At 53.0% G+C, this 20,547-nt stretch overlaps 3 protein-coding genes across 3 annotated transcripts; 1 reads left to right on the top strand and 2 right to left on the bottom strand.

Moving 5' to 3' along the window:
- Positions 1-2,452: 2,452 nt before the first annotated feature.
- LOC131215839 (sodium channel protein Nach-like) lies at positions 2,453-4,416 on the bottom strand. The gene is made up of 5 exons (XM_058210234.1): positions 4,067-4,416; positions 3,226-3,998; positions 3,058-3,158; positions 2,941-2,999; positions 2,453-2,885 (listed from the first exon to the last, which is right to left on the bottom strand). The coding sequence occupies exons 1-5, from the start codon at positions 4,414-4,416 to the stop codon at positions 2,453-2,455; spliced, it is 1,716 nt and encodes a 571-aa protein (XP_058066217.1).
- Positions 4,417-5,104: 688 nt separating this feature from the next.
- LOC131215838 (sodium channel protein Nach-like) lies at positions 5,105-7,165 on the top strand. The gene is made up of 6 exons (XM_058210233.1): positions 5,105-5,442; positions 5,506-6,233; positions 6,301-6,369; positions 6,443-6,543; positions 6,613-6,674; positions 6,733-7,165. Exons 1-6 carry the CDS (start codon positions 5,105-5,107, stop codon positions 7,163-7,165), a joined length of 1,731 nt encoding a protein of 576 aa, XP_058066216.1.
- Positions 7,166-7,675: 510 nt separating this feature from the next.
- On the bottom strand, positions 7,676-20,159 carry LOC131215837 (uncharacterized). The gene is made up of 13 exons (XM_058210232.1): positions 19,894-20,159; positions 19,754-19,834; positions 13,278-13,359; positions 12,754-12,969; positions 12,555-12,668; positions 9,300-9,471; positions 9,145-9,228; positions 8,935-9,068; positions 8,726-8,862; positions 8,414-8,647; positions 8,172-8,334; positions 7,925-8,093; positions 7,676-7,860 (listed from the first exon to the last, which is right to left on the bottom strand). The coding sequence occupies exons 1-13, from the start codon at positions 20,157-20,159 to the stop codon at positions 7,676-7,678; spliced, it is 2,037 nt and encodes a 678-aa protein (XP_058066215.1).
- Between the last annotated feature and the right edge of the window lie 388 nt (positions 20,160-20,547).

The following is a 20,547-nucleotide window of genomic DNA, read 5'->3' as shown; positions in this document are numbered from 1 at the left end:
AGTAAGCAAGTTTTTACAAAGATAGTCCCGCGACAGAAAAAGCGGGACACAGGAACACATCCCCCGGACCCCACAGTCAGTCCTCCGTCCCGATACCGTGCGTGCGCGAGGTGAGGTTTTGCGTAAAATTCTGAAATTAGACATAAATCAGGTCAAGCGCCGGTACGCGTCAGAAGGTGCGCATAGGAGTTTCATAATCCACCCCAAAAGCGGCACAAAACAGGGCATTGTGTCTTGAACGCCGTGGTCGGTCGACGCAAGCGACCGAAACGGCTTCTAGTCGTGCGTAGCGCCAAAATTGAAGAGGAATCCTTTCTGGCGCCGTCCTCACGGCGTCCTCTAGAGACGTGGGTCATGTTGGTTGACGCAGGGACAACAAACGCACACACACCGCGGCACCGAGAGTGCACATTTGGCGGTCATCTAAATATTGCGAAGACGTAAACGGTGTTTGAGAAGAAAATGCTTGACAACGGTCAGCACACCGATCACCGTCATCCTCATGGCCACAACCCGTCCACTGGCAGACGGAGCGCTCGGTTCGCGTCCTATCTCCCGTTGGCGATCATTTCTTATCGCTGTTTTGGTTTTCGTTGCGAAACCGTAGTTGTTTTCGCCATCTCAACCTATCCGCCCGGTTCTCGCTTCGATCGATCCAGACTTGGGCAGATGATTGGCCATAGATTGCCGTCTGTTGTGTGTCGAACGATTGGCGAAAGGTCGACTGACAAACAAACTGACTCAGGTCCTCAGCATGCTACGTACGGTGGAAAGTTTTCCCTTCAAACTAAGGGCGTGCGACGCCGGCAACGATGCGGTTGCCAAAAAGCACACATCCACGGCCGGCGCTCGTGTAAGACAAACAGGGATTTGTTTAGAAAGTGGCAACCGGCAATCGGGTGACACAACATTTACGACCACTGGCGTCAGATTGGCTCAGCACGAACTTCTCATCTTTACGTCGCCAATATTCGTCGGTTACTAAGTCGACCATTTTTGCCTTTTGGACGCCAAACGGACTGATCCACGTCATTTTGTTCGGCTCCATTTTGGGAGCTTCCTTGAAAAGGCCATCGCTGCCCGGTCGGCGCCATTTTTCGTCCGCCGAGGATAATGAACCTTCCCGAAAATGACGTCCGCAGACCGACTCCGTCTGACGACCGCTTCGAAGCTGGACACGTTTTCGTGGGTTTCGTTCACATTACGCTGCTTGTTGATGATTTTGAGGACTTTTTCTCTGCACCGGCGGCGTATCCTTCTGCCGCATGATATTGGGGGAGAGCGCATGGCAAGATGTTTGGTTACCTTCCACAGCTTCACATTTTGCGTAGCATTTGCCACGGCCAATCGCGATGGCGGACTACCAGCACCTGCTCTCCGCGACTGGTGCGAGATGAGCAAAGGTAAAACAAAAATCCCGTGCAGACAGAAACTGTGCTCGATTGACAACTTCCTGTTCGAGGAGAGCATTACAAAAATAAGAAGGTGGCCCCACAGGCTGAACTATTCAGCGGCACACAGACGCACACGCACAACTACTACCGTCGCCGCTTACCTAGATCATCTCGCAGCGAGGAGCGCGCACTTCCGACGCCCAGCCCAGGATGCGCGCGGCAGCGGTGGGGCCGCCCGCGGTAGTGATGCGGGCGTCCACTACTTCGTGTCTTCGCTTTTCCGCGCTACTCCCGCACTTCGCGTCGCGTCGGTTTTTTGCGTTTCACCAACGAGGAAAGGAATTCGGCCAAATCGCGACGGCAAAGTTGTCATCCGTTTCGAATCGATCGTGACAAAAGAGACAATCGGACTCGGTGATTCCGATGCGCGCGTCAGGAAACGACAGGACACGACAAAGAATACATACACACGAACACACACGCGCAGACACACAGCGGGGTGGAAAATGAGGAAATCGTGATACGCCCGTGCGTTTCACATCAGGTGCAGAGCAGCTACACACTCTTTTCGGGCTCCCCTTTTTTGGAGGGAACGTAAAACGGACGGATGAGCGATCGAACGGACGAACGAAAATAAAAGACCGGGCGCAGGGGCTCCAGTGCTGGCCACCGCGTGTGTTCGACGGAAATTCCGTCACTTTTCTCCCGACCGAGCACGCACAACGCACAAACTGGCCAAGAGATTTCCCGATGCCTGCTTCTCCGCTCTACTGCGAAGCTCGTGCTTTTTTCCTTCACTGCGCAACTGACAACTCGGTTGACAGCAGCGCGTCGGATGACAGCACCAACGCGGAGCACGTTCGCGCAGTCACTGTCAAAGCATTTCTTTCGAAAAAGTGAACCGATTTTGCTGCACGAATTCCGTTTGAGTCGTTAACAGTTTCGAACCAAGGCGACCGTTAAGCTAGAATATTTATGGCTAGGATAAGCTAGGATTGTAAAATGTTGGAATATAGCATCCACACGTTCTTATCTTCGTCACGTTCTCAACAAGGATATTAGGCCATTAGGTTAAACTCATCGGTGTAGCGTTTGGGCCACTGCTTGCTAACGGTATGCAGATCTTTCGCCAGCCACCAGCCAGGGCGGGCATTTTGCAGCTCCCTAGCCATCACCTCGTTGCGTCGAAAGTAACCGATCGGTACACGGCCAGGGAAATCCAGATAGGAGATGTGAACAACGGCCTGCGGGGCTGCCTTGTTAGTCAATCTTCTCCTTAAACCGCCGTACACGACAAACGGTGTGATGCCACAGTGGTACAACATTTCCAGCACGCTCAGAATGGATCCTCCCATGCAAAGTCCAAAGATGCCTCCGAAAGTAGCCACCAACGATTGCCAAGTCAGGAACGGCTCCCGCCGATACTTAAGACAGTTCGTGGATCGAAAATGTACGTGTAATAGGCCGTAGGCGGAAAAGTTGATCCCTGGCCTGCAAGAGCGGTCGCATGAAGGAACAGCATCCATTTCCGTTTCCGCATACTTACGCAAACATATCGCCTTCGGTGTAGGCAATAGAGTTGGATATGGACAGCACTTCGTTTTTCTATCGGAAAGTTACAAATATTAATGAATGTTGGAAACCGATCCCCTCTGCAACGTACCTCAATGGTGCAGCTGGGAAAGCAGTGGCACTTGACGTTCTTCCATACCGACAGCGACGGGGTGGTAACATTTTCCGACTCCGATGTAAATAAGGTGTGTTCTAAAACGAAGGTAATAGAATCTCCAGATCATCCTTCTCCTTCCAGATCAGCCTTCCTGGCGCAAACCTTTCTCCTGCAACAGGCACGGTAGATCACGGAAGCCACAAACGGGGACACGTAAAACTTGCAACTCCACGATCTGCTTGAACAACGGAACGCACTGGCAAACCCGCTGCCAATGGCGCTGTTCGCATTCGTTCATGCAATTACTATGGGTGTAGCGCAGGGCCGTGGTAATAGTTTTTTCCCCATCAAACGCGCATCCTCGCCGTTCGACGGGCATCGCACGCATTGCCGGACTCGCGGAGATTATCACGGGCAACACGGACACATCCGTTTCCACGCCACGCTGCACGATTGCCGTGTAGTCCGAGGCGTCCGGTATATCGAAAGACTGGTGCACAAACACCTTAACCCCGTGCGTGAAGCGATGCGGGCCGGTGTAATAGCTTTCCCCGATGTCGACAAGCACGGAAAGTCCTTCGCCCTTGCCGATCCCGGTCACATACAAGCTTTCCGAGGAATCGCGATCGCCTGCTCGCGTATTGATGGGCTCCAGAAACTGGTCCGCGTTGTACGAGCAACAGTAGCCAGCGAATATTTTCGTCCTTCGGAACACCTTCGCACAGGGCACCGGTTGCATTAGCCAGAAGCAGTCCACCATCATCGTTTCGCAGGGCGGGGCCACCTCGAACGCGAGCCGCTCTGCGTCGTACCCCTTGGACAGAAGGAACTGTTCCAACTCCAGCACCCGATCGCTGACCGGACGATAGTCGTGCAAACGTGGCAGGGCGCCCAGCAGATCTACGGTATCGTTTTCACTCATCCCTAGATCGATTCTTTTTTCGGTAGGATCTAAAATATTATAGCTTCACAATATCTGAAACAGATTTTCTTCGATACTTACAGCTGCTGGCTGAGTTCTTTCGCTTTGGCAGAGTGTATTTTGTTGATGTTGCACAGCGTAACGGAAGGAAATGGGATCATAGAAACGGGAAACGTGGTCGTCTCGATGGTGGTTAGTGTGGGGTTAGTGCGGAACTGCTCCCAGGCTGAGTATCCTAGGGTTACTGTGAAACCTAGTCCGACTAGGGAAAACACGCTCCAAACGAACCGTAGAAGGAAGCCTTCCCGACCTGAACCTGCAATGTAGCGCAGTCCGTGGAGGGATGAGCTTTCACAGAAGATCCAGAACGTGCGCACGATTGCCAAGAGAGCGACCCTAAGGCTTTCGAGAACTCGCTTGCAGACCCCCATTTTCTATGAGAAAAGTTTCCCCTAAAAGGACGAGTCTGGGACGTATTTATAGGTCACATTTGATCAATTATTAACAGCGGTCGGGAAACGTTTCCCACGCTGTTGAGCCGTTTTGGTTGACGTAAGACTCGCCAATGAATGGAATGGAGTTGTAATAATATTGGGAGGGCTAATAAACTAATTGAAAAGCATGTGGGCTGTAACGGTCAATGAGGTCAATGATTGAGCTGCAATGAAGTGTCCAAGGTTGTTATTCAACGGTTCGATCCACAAATAGTGAAGGTAAGCTTTCACAACTCATTTTTCCGTCCTCAAAATAATGCAGCCCTGGACTTGACTTCGAGAATTAGGTTAGATTAAGGTGACACCCATTTTACTTTTATTTCTACGGTGCATTCCGTACATGCTAGTGTCACTGCTTATTGATCCACGTGATAGGCATCTACTTAGTTCTCCGTACGGTGTCATATCTGGTGGTTTTCATTTCTCATCTTCCATTCGAGCCATTAGTGACATGCAATGGACGAATTGGCAATGCGGAAATGCATTCATATTCCACGTGGCCATATTTAATTCACAACTCATCACCGCAAACATCGTTTGATTGGAGTCATCTATAAATACCAGATCCTATTAATTGGAACCCTCAATTTAACGTTTGCTCTTCTGGCGAGTGTCAACCGAAACCATGAAGCAAGTGCTGGTCGCCTTGTGGGAAACGGTCCGGACCATTTTCCGCAACTTCTGTGAAAACACTTCCCTGCACGGGCTGCGCTACGTGTACGGTAAGGACGGGGCGCGCAAAGGGGGAATGCTGCGCCTGGTGTGGCTCCTGGTGTGCGCGGTCAGCATCGGTTTCACGACCGTAATGGGTATGATCGCGTGGATACGTTTCCGAAACACTCCAACGATAACGACGATCGAAACGACGACGTACCCGATCTGGAAGATCCCGTTCCCGGCCGTCACCGTTTGCAATGTCAACAAAATCGACAGCAAGAAGGCGGACGCCATCATCGACAGGCTGTAAGGCACAGGACACTTCCGGTGACTGGTGCGGAATGATGGTTCTCTGTCGTATCCTTGCAGTGTGAAGGAGTTCGGGTTGAGCGAAGCGAACGCCACACAACTACTGATAGCCCAGGCGAGTTTGATCAACTTCGAGCGGGTCAACGATAGTTTTCTCGAGCTGGAAGGTGTTCTGGGTCGGATGGGATGGAATCCGGGCACTTTGCTGCTAGAGCTAAGCCAACCCTGCGCGGAGCTCATTAAAGTGTGCTACTGGCTCGGGGTGGAGATACCGTGTCCGAAGATTATTCGGCGCACGCGAACCGATAATGGCTATTGTTGTTCGTACAACGTGGACGATACGATGGAACCGCTGATCGCGCAGGATAATCAAAGCACACCGCCAACCGAGGTGTCGTACCGTCCGAAGCGACTCTCGGGAGCCGGTCGACACGTGGGCCTGTCGCTGCTGATTGATGTGCAACCCGACACCTACATGGCCCCGACCAAGTCATTCTATGGGGCAGAAATTTACGTGCACGACCCGAAAGATTTCCCGTCCGATGCGGACTTTGAGCACGTGGCCCAACCGGGCTGGGATGTGGTGATGTCCGTCATTCCGTTACCGATCGAGAGCAGCAGCACGATGAACCAGGTACCGTTGGCTATGCGCAAGTGTTTTCTACCGGAAGAGGACGACGATGACGATTGGGACGAAAACTTCAATCTCAACGTTTGCCTCTCCGAGTGCCGACTCCGGACCATCATCAGCCTATGCAATTGCATTCCATTTTACTTCGTAGACCTGAGTAAGATCGATAACCACACGGGTTCGTTTATAATTTGTTGTACATTTTTGTACTACTTATTTTGCAGTGATCGATGAGTCAAAAGACGTTAAGATTTGTGCCCTCAAGAACGTGGAGTGTTTGCGGTACTTCAGAAGCACGTATTGAGCCAGAAATTCCTTGCTGTCCCATTATTGAAAGAGATCTTTCCATTTTCTGGTCACTATCAGGATATTTCTACAGTTTGCGGACGGACACGCTACCAGATGCGGATCACTCGGACTCGCACTTCGGGATGGACTGTGACTGTAAACCACCCTGTTCGGTGTTGGTAATACGGAGTCTCTTTAGTTGATTGGTGCCGTAAGAGGGTGTAATTGTTTTGTTTTATTAATTTTAGAACTACAACGTGCAGACGATCGCTAGCCAAAGGCAGACTACAAGGTTTAAGTCGGCAAATTAGTGAGTACAACTCGAAACACGCTGATGGCATAAAAAACTGGCTTCGGTGTTCTTCCAGCGGCGGGAGAGACGTTACGATGTACGCCACGTTGAATGTCCACTTTAAGGACATGTACTGCGTGAAGTATAAGCGCGACGCCTACATGACCTGGGACTCGCTGGTGGCCACGTTCGGCGGTATCTTTGGCCTCTGCATGGGAGGCTCGGTGCTGAGCATTGTGGAGCTGCTGTACTACTTCACCGTTAAGCCGTTCACCGTGTATAAGGCTCACTCGAAGCGATCGCGTCATCAAAAGCAACCCCAACCGGGGCAGGGCCGCCGGGTGGCTGTGCGTCCTTACGTTTCGCCGTACAGTACGCAGCGTTACGGGAAGGGATACTTTGTGCGTCCCCATAAGCTACTGTCCCGCGAGAAGGACATCGTCCGTAACACGACCCTTCTTGGGATGAGAAGTTCGGAGAAAAGCCCAAGTCTGGCGTTCATTTACTGAAATCGGATCCCGAACCGGCTCGGAACGTAAGGATAAGAATGTATTTTTATTTACACGACACTATTGTTTAATTACGCGCAGATGGACCGGATCTGTTATGTGGCGACTCTTAAATACTAATACGCACTCTTCTGTCACAGAGGCAAGATGATCGTATCGATTATTAAAGAGCGGGCTTGGCGATCATTGTAACGATACTGAGGCAACTTCAGGTGAATGTCGCAGTGATGATGAGAAAGAAATCGTAAAGCTTATTGGAACGGCTATTGAAATGCTTATTTACACTCGATGAGCCTTAAAGCTGATGGTGATAAGCATCGTGGGTGATAATGGATGTTTGAAACGAAAATATGTGCCACTCCCGTTTGCGGAGGCAATGGCAATCTGGAGTACGATCCGCCCAGCCTCTTAACCTACCGCTTACTGGTACTTAACTAAGTTTGTGAATCTGTTTGAACGATCGATCCCTTATCGGCTACATCTAGATCAGTTTCAGTGGGCCAATTCAGTTCAATCGAGTTGCGCCTTGTGGCCCACGTAGTTGTCGAAGAAGGCGGCATCCTTTTTGCGGTACCGCAGCTTGGTGCAGGCAGCCATCAGTGAACCGCCGAGGACGCACAGCAGCACGCAACAGGTCGCCAGCAGGGCCGACAGAACGGATGTCTTCATGCAGGTCTCCGACATATCTTGTGGCTCTGCGGAAACGAAAGATATCATCATCGGCGGTAATAAACGGGTCTCTGAATCTCGATGACTTACTGGCCGAGGTGACCGACTCCTTCTTGGCCCGCGCGTCATCGTCTTCCTCCTGTAGCACACGCAACGCTTGGAAGAGACTAATGTTGTCCGACAGAGTGCTGTTGACCTTCGGGTGGACGGCCTCACGCTTCGAGACACCCTTCAAGTTTCGCCAGTGACAAGGTTGACTCTGCAAACAAACCCCAAAAAGGCATACTCCATCAGCACGGGGTTATTGGCCAACGGCCGTGGGTGAAACAATTCCTACCGGGCACCGTCCGTGACACATGCGAACATCGCACTCGATGTACAGGGCGGGCGAGCCTGTGAAGCGGAACGTTTTCATGTACGCGTACACCTGCGTCTCGAAGACGCCCGTATCGGACCAGCTTCCCCGGAACCGTGAGATCAGCTTATCATCCACCGGGCACCTGCAGCGGGGGGATTAAAAGGGGAACCGTAACCGATCTGTGGCCCCAGCCTAGGGTCCTTAGCGTGCGATCTTCGTACCCGTACTCGTCGATCAGCTGGATCCTTTTGTTGGCCCCGTTGTGAGCGAAGCAATCGTTCACCACGATGTCGAATCCGTCGTACTTGCTGCGCATGTAAATGATCAGCGTCAGCGGATCGCCGACGCGCACCGGTCCCGTTACGCGCACCCCGTTGGTGCCGTAACCGTTCCGGATCTCCATATAGCACTCCGGCGGGCTGAGGGTGAACACTACCGGGTTTCCCGTTGCGACTCTGCGGAAAAGCGTGAAGAGCAACACGGAACACGGTTAGTGGTGCACCGGTCGAACCGGACCCCGGGGGACAACTTACTCGACGTCGAGAAAGGGAAATGTCACCGTTTTCCAGAAATCGTAGCCATACTCGCAAGTCACCTTGAAGTGCTCGTCGAACTCTTCCTCGATCAGCGGGTTGTACTGCACCGTCACCGTGTTCCACATGAAGTTTTTCTAGCGTGGGCGATAGAGGTGGGTGTGTTAAATGACGTTAAATGCTGCACTTGCGCCCGCGAGGACACGTACCGTTGGATTCTTGCGGCTGTCCTCGCCGATCGCGTTCTTTCCCAGCGTTCCGCAACGGTTCAACTGGATGAAGAACTCGTAGTAGTCCCGACCGGAACCGTTGATGTACATGCAGTCTGGGTCGTACGCGTAGCCTGAGAGAGAGAGAGCAACGGAATGAATGGATGCGACACGGATTACCCGCGAACCAGCCAGACACGGGTTACCTACCAGACGAGTAGAGGAGCCCGTTGAACGATCCGTTGAATCCGATACGAATTTTCATATAGTCATCCTGGCATTCCGCCTCGATATCTGCCGGATCCATCATCATCAAGAGAGTTGATTAGCACCCCGACACCCCGAACCCCGAAAGAGTGACTTACGCTGCACGCGGGTGTTGTTGAACCGGTACCGCCGATTGTAGTCCCTGTCCCAGGGATCGGGACGCCAGGCCGCATCGATGTCCCCACCGTACACCGGCGGTGGCAGCCTCGGGTGGGACGGTTGCAATGACGTGAGCGGTATGTAGCCGGATGTATCCGAAACGTAGACCACCTGCGCAGTGAGTAAGGACAGAACAGGGGTGATGAAGCAAACGCCCTAAGACCCGTAATTCATCAAACATTTCAGCAGAGGCGCTATCTGAAGATGCCCAAATGGCACCCACTTGTCATTAGCTTAAACGACAAACGCTGGGCTCGACGGAGCTGGCAATCAAGATCACTATCGGCTCACAATCGCGGAACGGCCACGACTCTGACGGTGTCTGCTGGCTGTAGGGGTTGTATTGCCCCTAACAACTAATTAATTGCTCATGTCGTGCGGTGAACGGGCGCTGGCCGACCTCGGGCGCCTCCTCGCGTGCCACGTACCTGTCGAAAGCCGCGAAAGCCGGCAGGATATTGCGACAGGAACAGTTTTCCAATTCCACCCCAAGAAGACCCCCATGCGAATCCCCGTGGCAAACGGCATTTTAAATGGCACCGGACCTTGGGCTCCTTCGCGTGCACCGCGCAATGGTTCGCTCGGTAGGGCGTGAAATTGATGGCACATTTTCCGACGTTTTTTTTTTTCTCTCGCCCAATACCAATGCACGAATATATATTGTAAAAGGTGATTGGCTTTTTTGCCGGAGTGCGGCATTCGAGTGCCCTAAGTGTGACCCTAACCTCAAACGAGTGAGCGCGATTTTGTAGAGACAGCTCGGTGGGCTTCTTTGCTAATGCAGATCACAGCAGGCACAGGCTGCTCCATTTTGGACCAACAATGGTCGTCGCGGCACAGTCCAAGCACGCACCCCGGTCGCCGGCGGAGAGGACGAGACCTACACGCATGACGGGCCGCGAAACCGAAAGTGAACCCAGCTGAGCGGTAAGTCCGCGTGCCTCCGTTGCCTCGGGGTCTCGCTCTTGCGTCCGGCGCCATCTTCGGTCGTTGGCCAATTTTCCACATCCACAAATTTATCTTTCCAATCAGAATAGCACCGAAACCTTCATTTTCGATGCACAAGCCCGAGGTCACGCCCGGCCCGGCCCGGCCCGGCTGGGGCTGCGGGTTCCCCCGAAGCGGGTCGTGGCGTGGTCAATTAGCTACGCGGTCTATGTTCTTTTGTTTGGCTCACCACTCCGGAGCCGCAGCCTTTGGCTGTACCGTAAATCTTGCGCTGAACTTGAAGCTTGTGTTTGGCACCTCGATCTGCCAGATGATTGTCTTGTTCTGGGTCCACCCCATCGGGGGCCTCTGGTCCGGGATGGTGGTCCTCCGCGTAGCTGAGGGCAGAACCCGCACGTGAACCGTTCTCGGGTGAGGTGGTGCGAATGTTGACGCGCATTCGCAGCCACCGGGGCCATCGGGGGTTTCCGGCGCGGAAATGCGAATGAGTTGCTCATTAGCGGCTCGCAAAGCCGCAGCGTGGCTTCTGTTTGGTGTGGACATGCCCCGTGCCCCCCCTTGTTGACGGTTGGGGTCAAACACATAATTCAACGCTTGACTTCCGCACGCACCGCGCCCGGCGAACAATGACAAGTTTGGCCACAACAAAGCCGACGACGCTGCCAATTTCTTCAAACTACAAGCGTCAAGCGCCGACACAAAGTTGCAACGTACGAGCGACCGAATGGCATGCTTGGATTAACCGTTTGCGGTGCCGTTAGTCCCGGGCGAAGGCATCCTTCGAGAGCTTGGCGCTCTCCGGAACGGTGGCTAAAGCTCCGAAACGAATCCGGTCCAATCGAAAATCGGAAAACGCAGCACTTTAGATGGTACTTTAGATGCGAGCGGAGGAATTTTCTCGCGAATTCATCCGGCCGCGTCGGTACCAGCAGCAGGCCGCAAAAAGAAATTAAAATAAATTCAAAAGAACGCGTCGCAGCGTGAGGCGCACCTGACGATGGGAGAACTCTGCAACGTACATAAAATATTTTCATAATAAAGTGGCCAAGAAAATATGCGCATAATGGGATGTGGCTCCCGGTGTTACTCGAGGTCAGTTTCGCTTGAAATGGAATCAACATTTCAATTCAATTGAAGCAGCCGACGGCTGAGTGAGAGAAACTAACATCTCACTAGCATGTGAGAAACAGCATCTCACCACGCAGGCCACAGTCCTAACTCAGTTTTGTTCCTTTTATCTAATGTTCCCATTTTTTTAAACCATAAAATTTAGTCTATTTTGAAGTATTGGTGGCTTAGCAATTTCCTTTGGAAATTCCACTGGAACAGTTTTAATACTATTCATTATATCTTCACTTTCCGATAAGGAATTGAAGTCTCTAGTAACGCCGATCGAATGGTACCCTATTTCTCAGCCACCGAGACCCACATAACCCGAAGCACTTCGGGCAGGCAGTAGCATCCATTTCTTTGTTACTTTACATGATTTTTGATGTTAGTTTTTTCGGCCCACGGAACACGGGAAAAAAGCTTGTTGCCACAAAGCCACAAAGACACTAAACGGAGCACCACCAACGACAGCCCGGCGGGAACGCACTCGGAGCAGGAGCCAGCACAACATGAAGACGCGTGCCTGAGCTTAGTAAAACACACAAACCCACCGGACCGGAACTAAGATATGCGTCTTCGGCCGACCGTCGGCCGGCTCACTAATTGCAACGGGAGGGTGGAACCAACTCCCGGAGAGGCCGGCTTATGCAATCGATGCCGACCGCGGTGGCCTAACCGCCCGGTGGCCCGGTTCTCAATCGCACCTTCCGAAGTGGATTGTTTCGACCGGAGAGCTCGACTCCTGGGACTGGGCCTGGCCCGCAGAAGTGTATCAATAAACTTTTGCTTTCAGTGCCCATTCGTGGGGCGATCGACAATGGGTTAATCAGATGCGGCCGGCTGCATTATGTGGGTGTTTTTCGGCGAACCGGTACTCTAAAAACCCACCCGTTCCGCACCGGTTGCGCCAAGTATCTGTGGCCGGCCATCTCCGACTCGGACTTGAAACTCCCAACTCAACGCGGTTGTTTCACGCCGAATGCCACCACGGTGTCGAATGCCCGGCCGGTGGGAAACCTGCCCCAGGTGGTCCGACCGTCGAGCGATGTCGCGGTTAATTCGATAATCGGTGGCACCTTGGCCGTGACGTAGCAGTGACACAGATTATGGGACATCGGGCGGGCGCGGTGACTTACCGGTTCGCTGCCCTCGTGGGATAGCGCCTCGCGGGAGTTGTTACCGTTGTCCGGACCCGACGGCAGCGGCGGTGGCGGCGGTCCGGGCGCTGGCTGCTGGACTACGACATTCTTCTGTAATTGACCAACGAAACACACCGTCAGAGTTTGCGGAAAGGAATGTCCGTGTTTACACGGGAGCAACGGATTAACGGCGTACCTTTCCCCCGCTGATGCTGCCCCGTTTGCGCTGCACTTTCGGTGCCGCGGTCGAAGACGGGTTGACACCGGGCCCCACGTTGATGGTGGTCAGGGGCGACGCGAGGTCGTGGGTGCTCCCGGACCCCGCACTCGACCCGTTGTGGGGCTGAAAGCTGACCGGGGAGATCGTCGTGATGCTGGACGCTCCTTGCGCCAGCAGAATTAGCAGGACGAGCTGCAACAAGAGGTCTTTGGTTAGGGTTCCTGTTTCTAGTCCAAGCTGAGCTGAGTGACCCGGGCGGGGTCTATCATGTAACCGGCATCCTGCTATCATCTGGCCCAGTAACACACACCAACACACGGGCAGTCTGCTTTCGATTTCACCCCAAGACGCCGCTTCTGAAGATGAGCCGAACAGACGAAGCTTCGGCTTCCACGGCTGGCCGCCACGGCTGGATGCACCCGGCGTATGCACCACCCACCGTGGTGTGTGGCCCCTCCTCCCCCCCCTTCGGTACGCTTCGACATGAACTAATAACTCACCTGTGCCACCGCCACGATGATGAAAGCATGGCGGCCCGCGTGATGTAATCTGAAACAATGAGAAATATTTGGCATATTAGATCTGTTGGAACTCCTCTTCGGTGGTTCTGTTTTTTGCTTGTCCCTCGCTGGCCCGCCAGCAGGTCGGCCACGATCTGCTTCCCTGACCACCGCGGGACTGAGGACTGCGGGCGATCGGTTGGTCCGTTCGGTCGGTAGCAGCGATCAGCGATCGCGATAAGGCGCCGTACGCACGGATTTGTGCACGGACCGAGCATCGGCAGTACGGTTGCGAGAATCGCGAATCCGTGACCCGCCTGGATGGACATCAATTTTGATGTCTTTTTCTTGCCCCCGGACTCGCTCGAACCGATGGGGCGCCGTGGCTTTATTGGGGGCGGATATTATCCAAGCATTTTAGTGCGCCTCGGGTCCGGCTAATGCCGAAGGGAGCGCATTGTGTGTTCCGCGCCCCGCAACAGCAACTGGAGCGCGATCGGCGTAAAAATGCGAAATTGCACAGGAAGATAATTATTCACGAGGCGGCTGCTGCGGATGCTGCCGGCCCGATGCTGGGATCGAGTCAATCGCAATCAATCATAGGCCACCGGGCCGCGAGCCTCCTAGCGAACCGATAGGCGCCCCTGTCATTGACGTAACGGGCTTTGTAGAGCACGTTCTGCGCACTGTAAGCCCCCACCCAGGATTCGGACCCACTGGGGGGTACGACAATTTTCCATCGGAAACCGGCGGGCTTCTGGGGGGGAGGACTTCTGGGCCGACGACATAATCGGGTCTCGTCGCCGTGGTTTTCGCGGTCGAGCAAGGAACCGCTGACTGGAGGCCCCGGTCGACGTTGGTTTGACCTGCTTCCTGCCGGTTGTGTGCACCCCGCTGCCATAATTCACCGTGGCTAACCCACGGTGCGCTGCTGTCGCCATTCGTCATCCCACCGCATCCGCGTAATAAAACGGAACAAATTACGGCAGTCCCAAGGTGTTGGGAGTTTTCTCACTGCTCAACTAGAACACAGGGGCGCACCACCATCGGCTCGGCTATAAAAGGCTTCGGTTTTATCGCTCGCGCTGTGGTGGCGTAACAATGGCGTTCTAGGGGACCCCAGCCTATTGGCCCTATTAATTCGAAGAGCGCGAGCCGGAAGCGATTCGCCAGTGTTTTGTTTTCGGAACCCATATCTGGGTCAGCCACGCCGCTGGCAGTTCGGTTCGGATTATCGTAATGCAAAAATAGTGCAACGCTGCGCTGCGGGGCCAGGTAATTTACCTAATCCTTTCGTTGCGGCCCCTCTTGTGGGAACGCCACACCAGAACGTACGAACGGGACAGCACAGGACAACACGGGCGGGTGCTAATGGGTGGGTTTGCGCGCGCCCTGTGGTCCACTTGCAAATGCTAGAATGCGCCCGTCCCGAACATGCGACCGATCTCGTGGCGCGGATAATTTGAGCTCTCCCGCGGGAGAACCGATTTTATCGACAACCGGATACCGCGCGGTAAACGGGCACGGTGGGAATCGCTCCGAATCGGTACCGGCAATCAGGCGGCGTGATGCACGAGAGCTGCAGTGCTGCGAAACTTTAGTGGCCCCCCATTGGGGCGAAGGGAACGAAACAATCACACGTTGGACTCCCGGAAGTGTCAGGATTGTGGCGCCGATATTACTTCCGATGCAATTTGATTAAAGGGAAGTGGTAAAAACAATCCCTCGTGGACCTCCTGCCACGATAACGGCGTGCGGCGTCTTCCTCGCATGGCCATTACGATTGGCGCCCGCTGAACTCGACCCACCTGGTGGCTTTCTGATGCTTCTCCGAGTCCGAGACACGAGGCGCAAGTTCTTTATGTTTTTCAATTACCACCGTTTCAATTCATTTCCGTTGCGCGGCTCAGCGCAGGCGCAGTCGGGGTTGGGGACTACGTTAGCGCCAATCGTTTGATGATAGTGCAACATCTGCCCCGTCTGCCGAAGGGGTGCACCGAGGTAATCAAAGTTCAGCAAACTCTCCGTTCGAGTTTTTTGTTTGCCTGCCAAGGGCGGCCTGCCTTTAATCTTGTTAGGACGTAATCAGGTGGGTCAGGTTAATGTTGATCGAACGCGGACGGCCCGACACTTTTCCGATCATTGTCACGGGTTTCGGGATGGGTTAAGAATGCTTTTACTATTTTTCTGACTTTTCTGGTCTTCGTCGAACACAAAAAAAACACATTCTACAACATATTGCTTACACGCATCGGAAAGTGTTTCGTACTTGGCGTGAAGACGTACCACCTAAAACTAATCGGACATGATTGGCCTAACTGGTCTACGGCGAACGCGGAGCATCCAAACTCATCGATCAACGACGATGAAATCGGTGGGAGAAAAAAAATTCGTTCCCTCTGTGCGGGTTTAGAACGAACCACGATGGGTCGGTGCGTTACCTCCACTAGAACCGAGTGAGTTCAAAATTCTTGAGGCCATGAGTCTTGGGGAGAGTACTGTTAGAATGGATTCAACCCATCGCGTTCTAAGTCAGTACGTTTTTGGGCCGTTTATTGGGTTAGTTATGCAGCATTTTTTACGCCATTAGGCCATTAAAACTGTAGTTGGTGCTCAGCGTCCTCAGGATTTTAATTTGGGATAGCAAAAATCGAACAGCGGAAGTGATTGGTTTCAGCCAACATGTGGGCAACGTGTTTGGAGAATTCCATTAGAAGTTTTATGAAAATATTGTACACTCCCTTCCGAGACCACATTGATTTACCTGATAAATTGAGTCATTTCGCGGCGAATCGATGCGGTGTGATCGTCACCAATCCCGGCCACTGCGAACGGGCAATCCGCGTTGCTTCCCAATCTAATCCCGTTGCACCGGGCGCAGCACCGGGTAATCCGCTTCAGTGTTGGCCCAGTCACGCCGGTTCCACAAATTACGCCCAAGCCCAGCCAGGCGCGTCGCGGTTGAGCCGAGAATGGAAATTATTGTCTTTTAAACGCCGTCAGCTGTGGCGGCAGAAGGTGTCATCAGAACGCGGCAACGGATTGTGGCTCGCCTCGCCCAAACGCGCCCGCACGGACCGATTTTCGCACCGCACCGTGACGGGGAATGTCTGTTCTCCTGTCGCACTTCGAGCCGCCCCCCCAGTTAGGCGCCACGTTAGAACATTTTCACCGTACTTTGTCACGTTGCGCGTCACTTTCCGGAACCGCTAGGGTGCGTTATTGTGTCTCTCTCTCTCACTCTCTCTGCCGCTGTTTGCACAAACGATGCGGTCGTTTGTTTTGTGTGGCTCCTTCGAAATTCACCCCAGAACCGTTAGCCTAATCATTGTTGGGGTGTTTTATTTCTTTATATTTCTGTCCGGACACGATTGCACTACTACTGCTCGTCGTCACGTTCGAGTCCAATAAATCAATATTAACCCAATCCGGCGGTAACCAAAGGGTAACTGCAACCGACGGTCCCAACGGTGCACGTTTTCACTTTTCATTGACGTCCTTCGCCGTTACACCGACCGGCCAGTGGCCGGCAACCGTGGAGCCGCGCGGCGCCCCGTCCCGTACGGAGGCAATAAATGGGAACTCACTAGGCTTAATTTATTCACACCCATTCACACGTTTTATTTCAGTGCACTCCGTTCGCGTGTCGCTGGTCAGGTACTATTACACAACCGCAGCACTGCAGCCGATATTTGCCCCGTGAGGGTTCGTCGCCTCCGTCGCAGCCGTTGAAGTTCTTCGTTCACTCGCTCTTGGCTTTCGGGCGTTAGCGGTTAGCGCCCGATCTTCGGCGGACGATCGGCCGTTGCTTTCGATCGGGAAAAGAGGTGCCTCCGAGCTCGAGCGTTGCCGTAGTGAAACTGACTAGCGAGCTGGCAGCTTGGTGCGAAGAAAACCCCTCCCGAGCCGGCTAGAAGACGGAGCGGGCACCGGAGCGCCACTAATCGGACGCGCCGCGTCGGTGGTGGGATTGAGCCGTTGCGATTGCGGTGGAAAATGATGATGGGCTAGAAGGCGATGGGCCTCGAGATGAGGTGCCGAACGAGAGATGGCAATGGCTTTATTGGCAGGCAAACAGGAAGGATGAGCATAAAGGAATACACATTTCATGGACATTTGGGGTTGGCGAGGCTACGGATGCGTCGGACAACAAAACGAACAAAATGTGGTGTGGTCGCTTGAAAATGTGGCGAATTTTTGTGAAGAATATTTTTTTGGCTTTCCAATTTAACTCTTTTTTGATTTAAAATCATTTTCCGTGAAAAAACGGTGGGTGATTCAGCAAGTATTTACAAAGCACCCGAAACATTCACTTCAGTGTTTGCTAACGCGCATGAATTAAGTCAATGGGCTTCGGTATTGGCAAAGATATATGGTAATCCGGACGGCAATGCCGCGGAGCGCATAAAGAAGCTCTCAGCGCACAGAAAAGGAAGAAAACTTGGTCCACATTTTCACGCTCGCGTGACAAAGTGCGGCGCTGACCTAGGAAAGCGCGCGCGTAAATCTTCATTGCCATCGGTTGGACCGTCACTTTTGGTCGCATCACGTGTGCATCTGTCATCCTTTTTTGCGCAACGCTTCCTTCACGATCGCTTCCTTCCCATCCTCACGAAGAGAGACTCCTCGCGATGTTGAAGGTGGATTTCTGGGGAGTGGAATTGTCCTTTCCACTTCATTCACCGATCTTTGCACCACCGGCCCGGTGGGGGCGTATAAATTTTCTACCCATCGCACATGTTACAAAACGTATGCTGCTCATTTGATTTATTGCTTTTGCGCGAGCGAGCTATCAGCCGAGAGCCGTCTCGGCATCCTGACATTGAAATTCGGGTAGTGATAGACAGAGTGCGACTGCGTGTGAGTCGGAAGGTCAGACCCTCAGACGTTTGACAAATCGATATCAAATCCGTCATCGAAGACGATCGCGTTATTTACAAACGGCTCCAACCGGTGGCGTAAGTGGCCCCTTCGCTGACCCCTGCTGAGAGGTTAGGCAATTTTGGATCAATTTGAACTCAACGAAAACCACTCAACGGCCACAACTTTGCCGGGCTATCGTTTATCAGCTCGTTGATGAATCAATTAGCCGACCGCGGGCCAGTGGACGAGATGCGTTCGACCAGATACCGGGCGAATGGTGAGCAGCGAAAGGGAACCAAGTGCAAACCCGTCGGCACCTACGACGAGTGCAAAAACATAACCCACCGGACAACAGAAAAGAACCCAAGCCGAAGGTGACCACGACGGCTCTAGTTGGTGGCGCTACTAGAAGTTTGCTGCAGTCCGGTGCTGGGCCACAAAAAAGAACGACCCTGCGTCGAAAGGAGAAGTCATTCTGGCCGGGCGCGATGCAATTTAATGCGAATCATCTTCGCCATCGCCGTAATGAACGATGGGAAAATTTCTAATCAGAACTTTACGATCGTGGCGCGATGGCCCGTTTTTGCCGGCCCGTATCGGGTCGCTCCCGGGGCGACTTATTTTCTTCTAAATTATTTTATTTTTCACGCAGTCGCAGTCTTACTGCGACAGCAGGACGTATCCCTCCGCCCGGGTTGAGAAACTTAACAAAAATGTCGGCCCACATAGAACTATGAAAGTGTCAGAGTTGTTCACTCCTTTTTACTGAACCTTATTAATGAATAATCTGAAAATGTAATAAAATACTAAAAAAAAGTAGAGACCACAGGCTTGTATAATAAAATGCTACTTACCTGCGCGATGAAGTCGCTCACGCTGCTCGAAACGATCGCCCGCCATACGGATCTACGATCACCGATCGGTAAGGCTTCTGCTCTCGTTCTCGCTGGCTCATCGTTGGCGGGCAGGCGACTGCCTTGAAATTGGGATGCCGCTTATTACTGACCCCGTGGGCGACGCTGACCGGAAAATATTAATTATCGTGCCACCGAGCGGAACCGTGCTGCAGATTGGCCATTGCACAGGGCATAGAGCGCACCGATGGGGCCGTTTTTTTCATCGGTCCAATTGCAGCTTTTCCATTACCCTTGCTCGGACGGCGAACCGAGGTGGCTTTTTATTTCCTTTAATTTAACGCTAACAGTGGGTCCCGATGCCCGATTAGTTATGGGAACTGGCTATCGAGCGAGCGAGGCTGACTCAGCCATCGGTAGAACCATCATCGTTCGTGACACTTGCGACTACGAAAAATCCGTGAGGTCAGTCGAGCGAACGGCCATCGACATCACGCACCGCTTGCCGTTCCCAGCCATTGTTCCGTGGAAAGCCCACAACAGAACGATCCATACCGCACGCGTCCGTCGGGCACGCGCCAATTTAAATCCCCAGGGTGAATAATTTCAACTCCAACGACCAATTCTTCGGAATGCTCACTTGTCGGTCTTCCGCAGACGCATCTATCTGTCCCGGGCGAGGGTCATCGCGCGCCACGGGGTTTGTCGCTCATTACGATGAAAATCTGGCAGTTCCGACTTCCGACTATTCCGGCTCACCTTGACAGTGAGACGGGCGGCTTGGTTACCAGCGTGAAGAACAGTGACAAGCAGAAGAACAGGAACACCGCCACGGCGGAACTGTTCAAACGAAGGTAATCAGCTCGATCGGCATCGTCGTGGTGACACGCGCTACTCACCGGTCCGAGCCTAGTATCTGGAGCCACATTTGAAGGCAGGCACGCGTGAATGACACCCACAGCAGCAGCATCGTCTCGATGAAACACGTGGCCAGCTTCATCGTGTTCTGCACGTACGGCTTCGCACGGTGCCACAGTTCAATCCATTTCGCCAGCGGACACTCGGTCTGCGTGCGAGCTGAGATCTGCTGTTTTCCATTGTTTTCCACCAACTGATGCAGATACTCCAGATGCGGGCAACGTTCGGCCGAACAGGAGCAGTTCATGGTGAGTTGGAAATGTTGGACCGGAAACAGATAGTCGAAGCAAAACGGAAAATTTAGAACCGAAAGGAGTTAATGCAAGCAACAAACTGCCAACTGCGGAGGTTATTTAACAAGTCGCGAAGACTACTGCGATGGGCCAGGTTGTGCGACCAAGGTCTCTTGGCATGCTGCGATGAAACCCTCTCACTTCTTCGGAAGAACACTTCCTTATCGCCCGCTTAGCATACAATTGCTCTCCTTGGCGGAGGACTTAATTCGTGTGTTTTTCTTCCGCCATTTCGTGCCGCTTACGCAAATTATAGCTTTTCCTGCCAAATTCGTAGCTGAGCAAAGACGATTTCGTCGATCAAAGTGCGGATGGGCGTGGTAGTCAAGATGCTTAGTCGAG

This window comes from Anopheles bellator, chromosome 1, assembly GCF_943735745.2.
Source record: "Anopheles bellator chromosome 1, idAnoBellAS_SP24_06.2, whole genome shotgun sequence".
Classification (NCBI taxonomy): Eukaryota; Metazoa; Arthropoda; class Insecta; order Diptera; family Culicidae; genus Anopheles; species Anopheles bellator.
Note: the sequence above shows the minus strand (reverse complement) of the source record. Positions and strands in the feature narration are given on the sequence as shown.

Bases quoted from the DNA above. Each gene is read 5' to 3' on its own strand.
- LOC131215839 (XM_058210234.1), bottom strand. From the start codon at position 4,416: ATGGGGGTCTGCAAGCGAGTTCTCGAAAGCCTTAGGGTCGCTCTCTTG. The intron at 3,999-4,066 runs GTAAGTATCGAA...TACCGAAAAAAG, and splicing joins AAAGAACTCAGCCAGCAGCT to AATCGATCTAGGGATGAGTG. The intron at 3,000-3,057 runs GTACGTTGCAGA...ACTTTCCGATAG, and splicing joins TTCCCAGCTGCACCATTGAG to AAAAACGAAGTGCTGTCCAT.
- LOC131215838 (XM_058210233.1), top strand. From the start codon at position 5,105: ATGAAGCAAGTGCTGGTCGCCTTGTGGGAAACGGTCCGGACCATTTTC. The intron at 5,443-5,505 runs GTAAGGCACAGG...GTATCCTTGCAG, and splicing joins GACGCCATCATCGACAGGCT to TGTGAAGGAGTTCGGGTTGA. The intron at 6,544-6,612 runs GTAATACGGAGT...TATTAATTTTAG, and splicing joins AACCACCCTGTTCGGTGTTG to AACTACAACGTGCAGACGAT.
- LOC131215837 (XM_058210232.1), bottom strand. From the start codon at position 20,159: ATGAACTGCTCCTGTTCGGCCGAACGTTGCCCGCATCTGGAGTATCTG. The intron at 12,970-13,277 runs GTGAGTTATTAG...CTCTTGTTGCAG, and splicing joins TCATCGTGGCGGTGGCACAG to CTCGTCCTGCTAATTCTGCT. The intron at 9,472-12,554 runs GTAAGTCACCGC...CTCACTGCGCAG, and splicing joins CCCACGAGGGCAGCGAACCG to GTGGTCTACGTTTCGGATAC.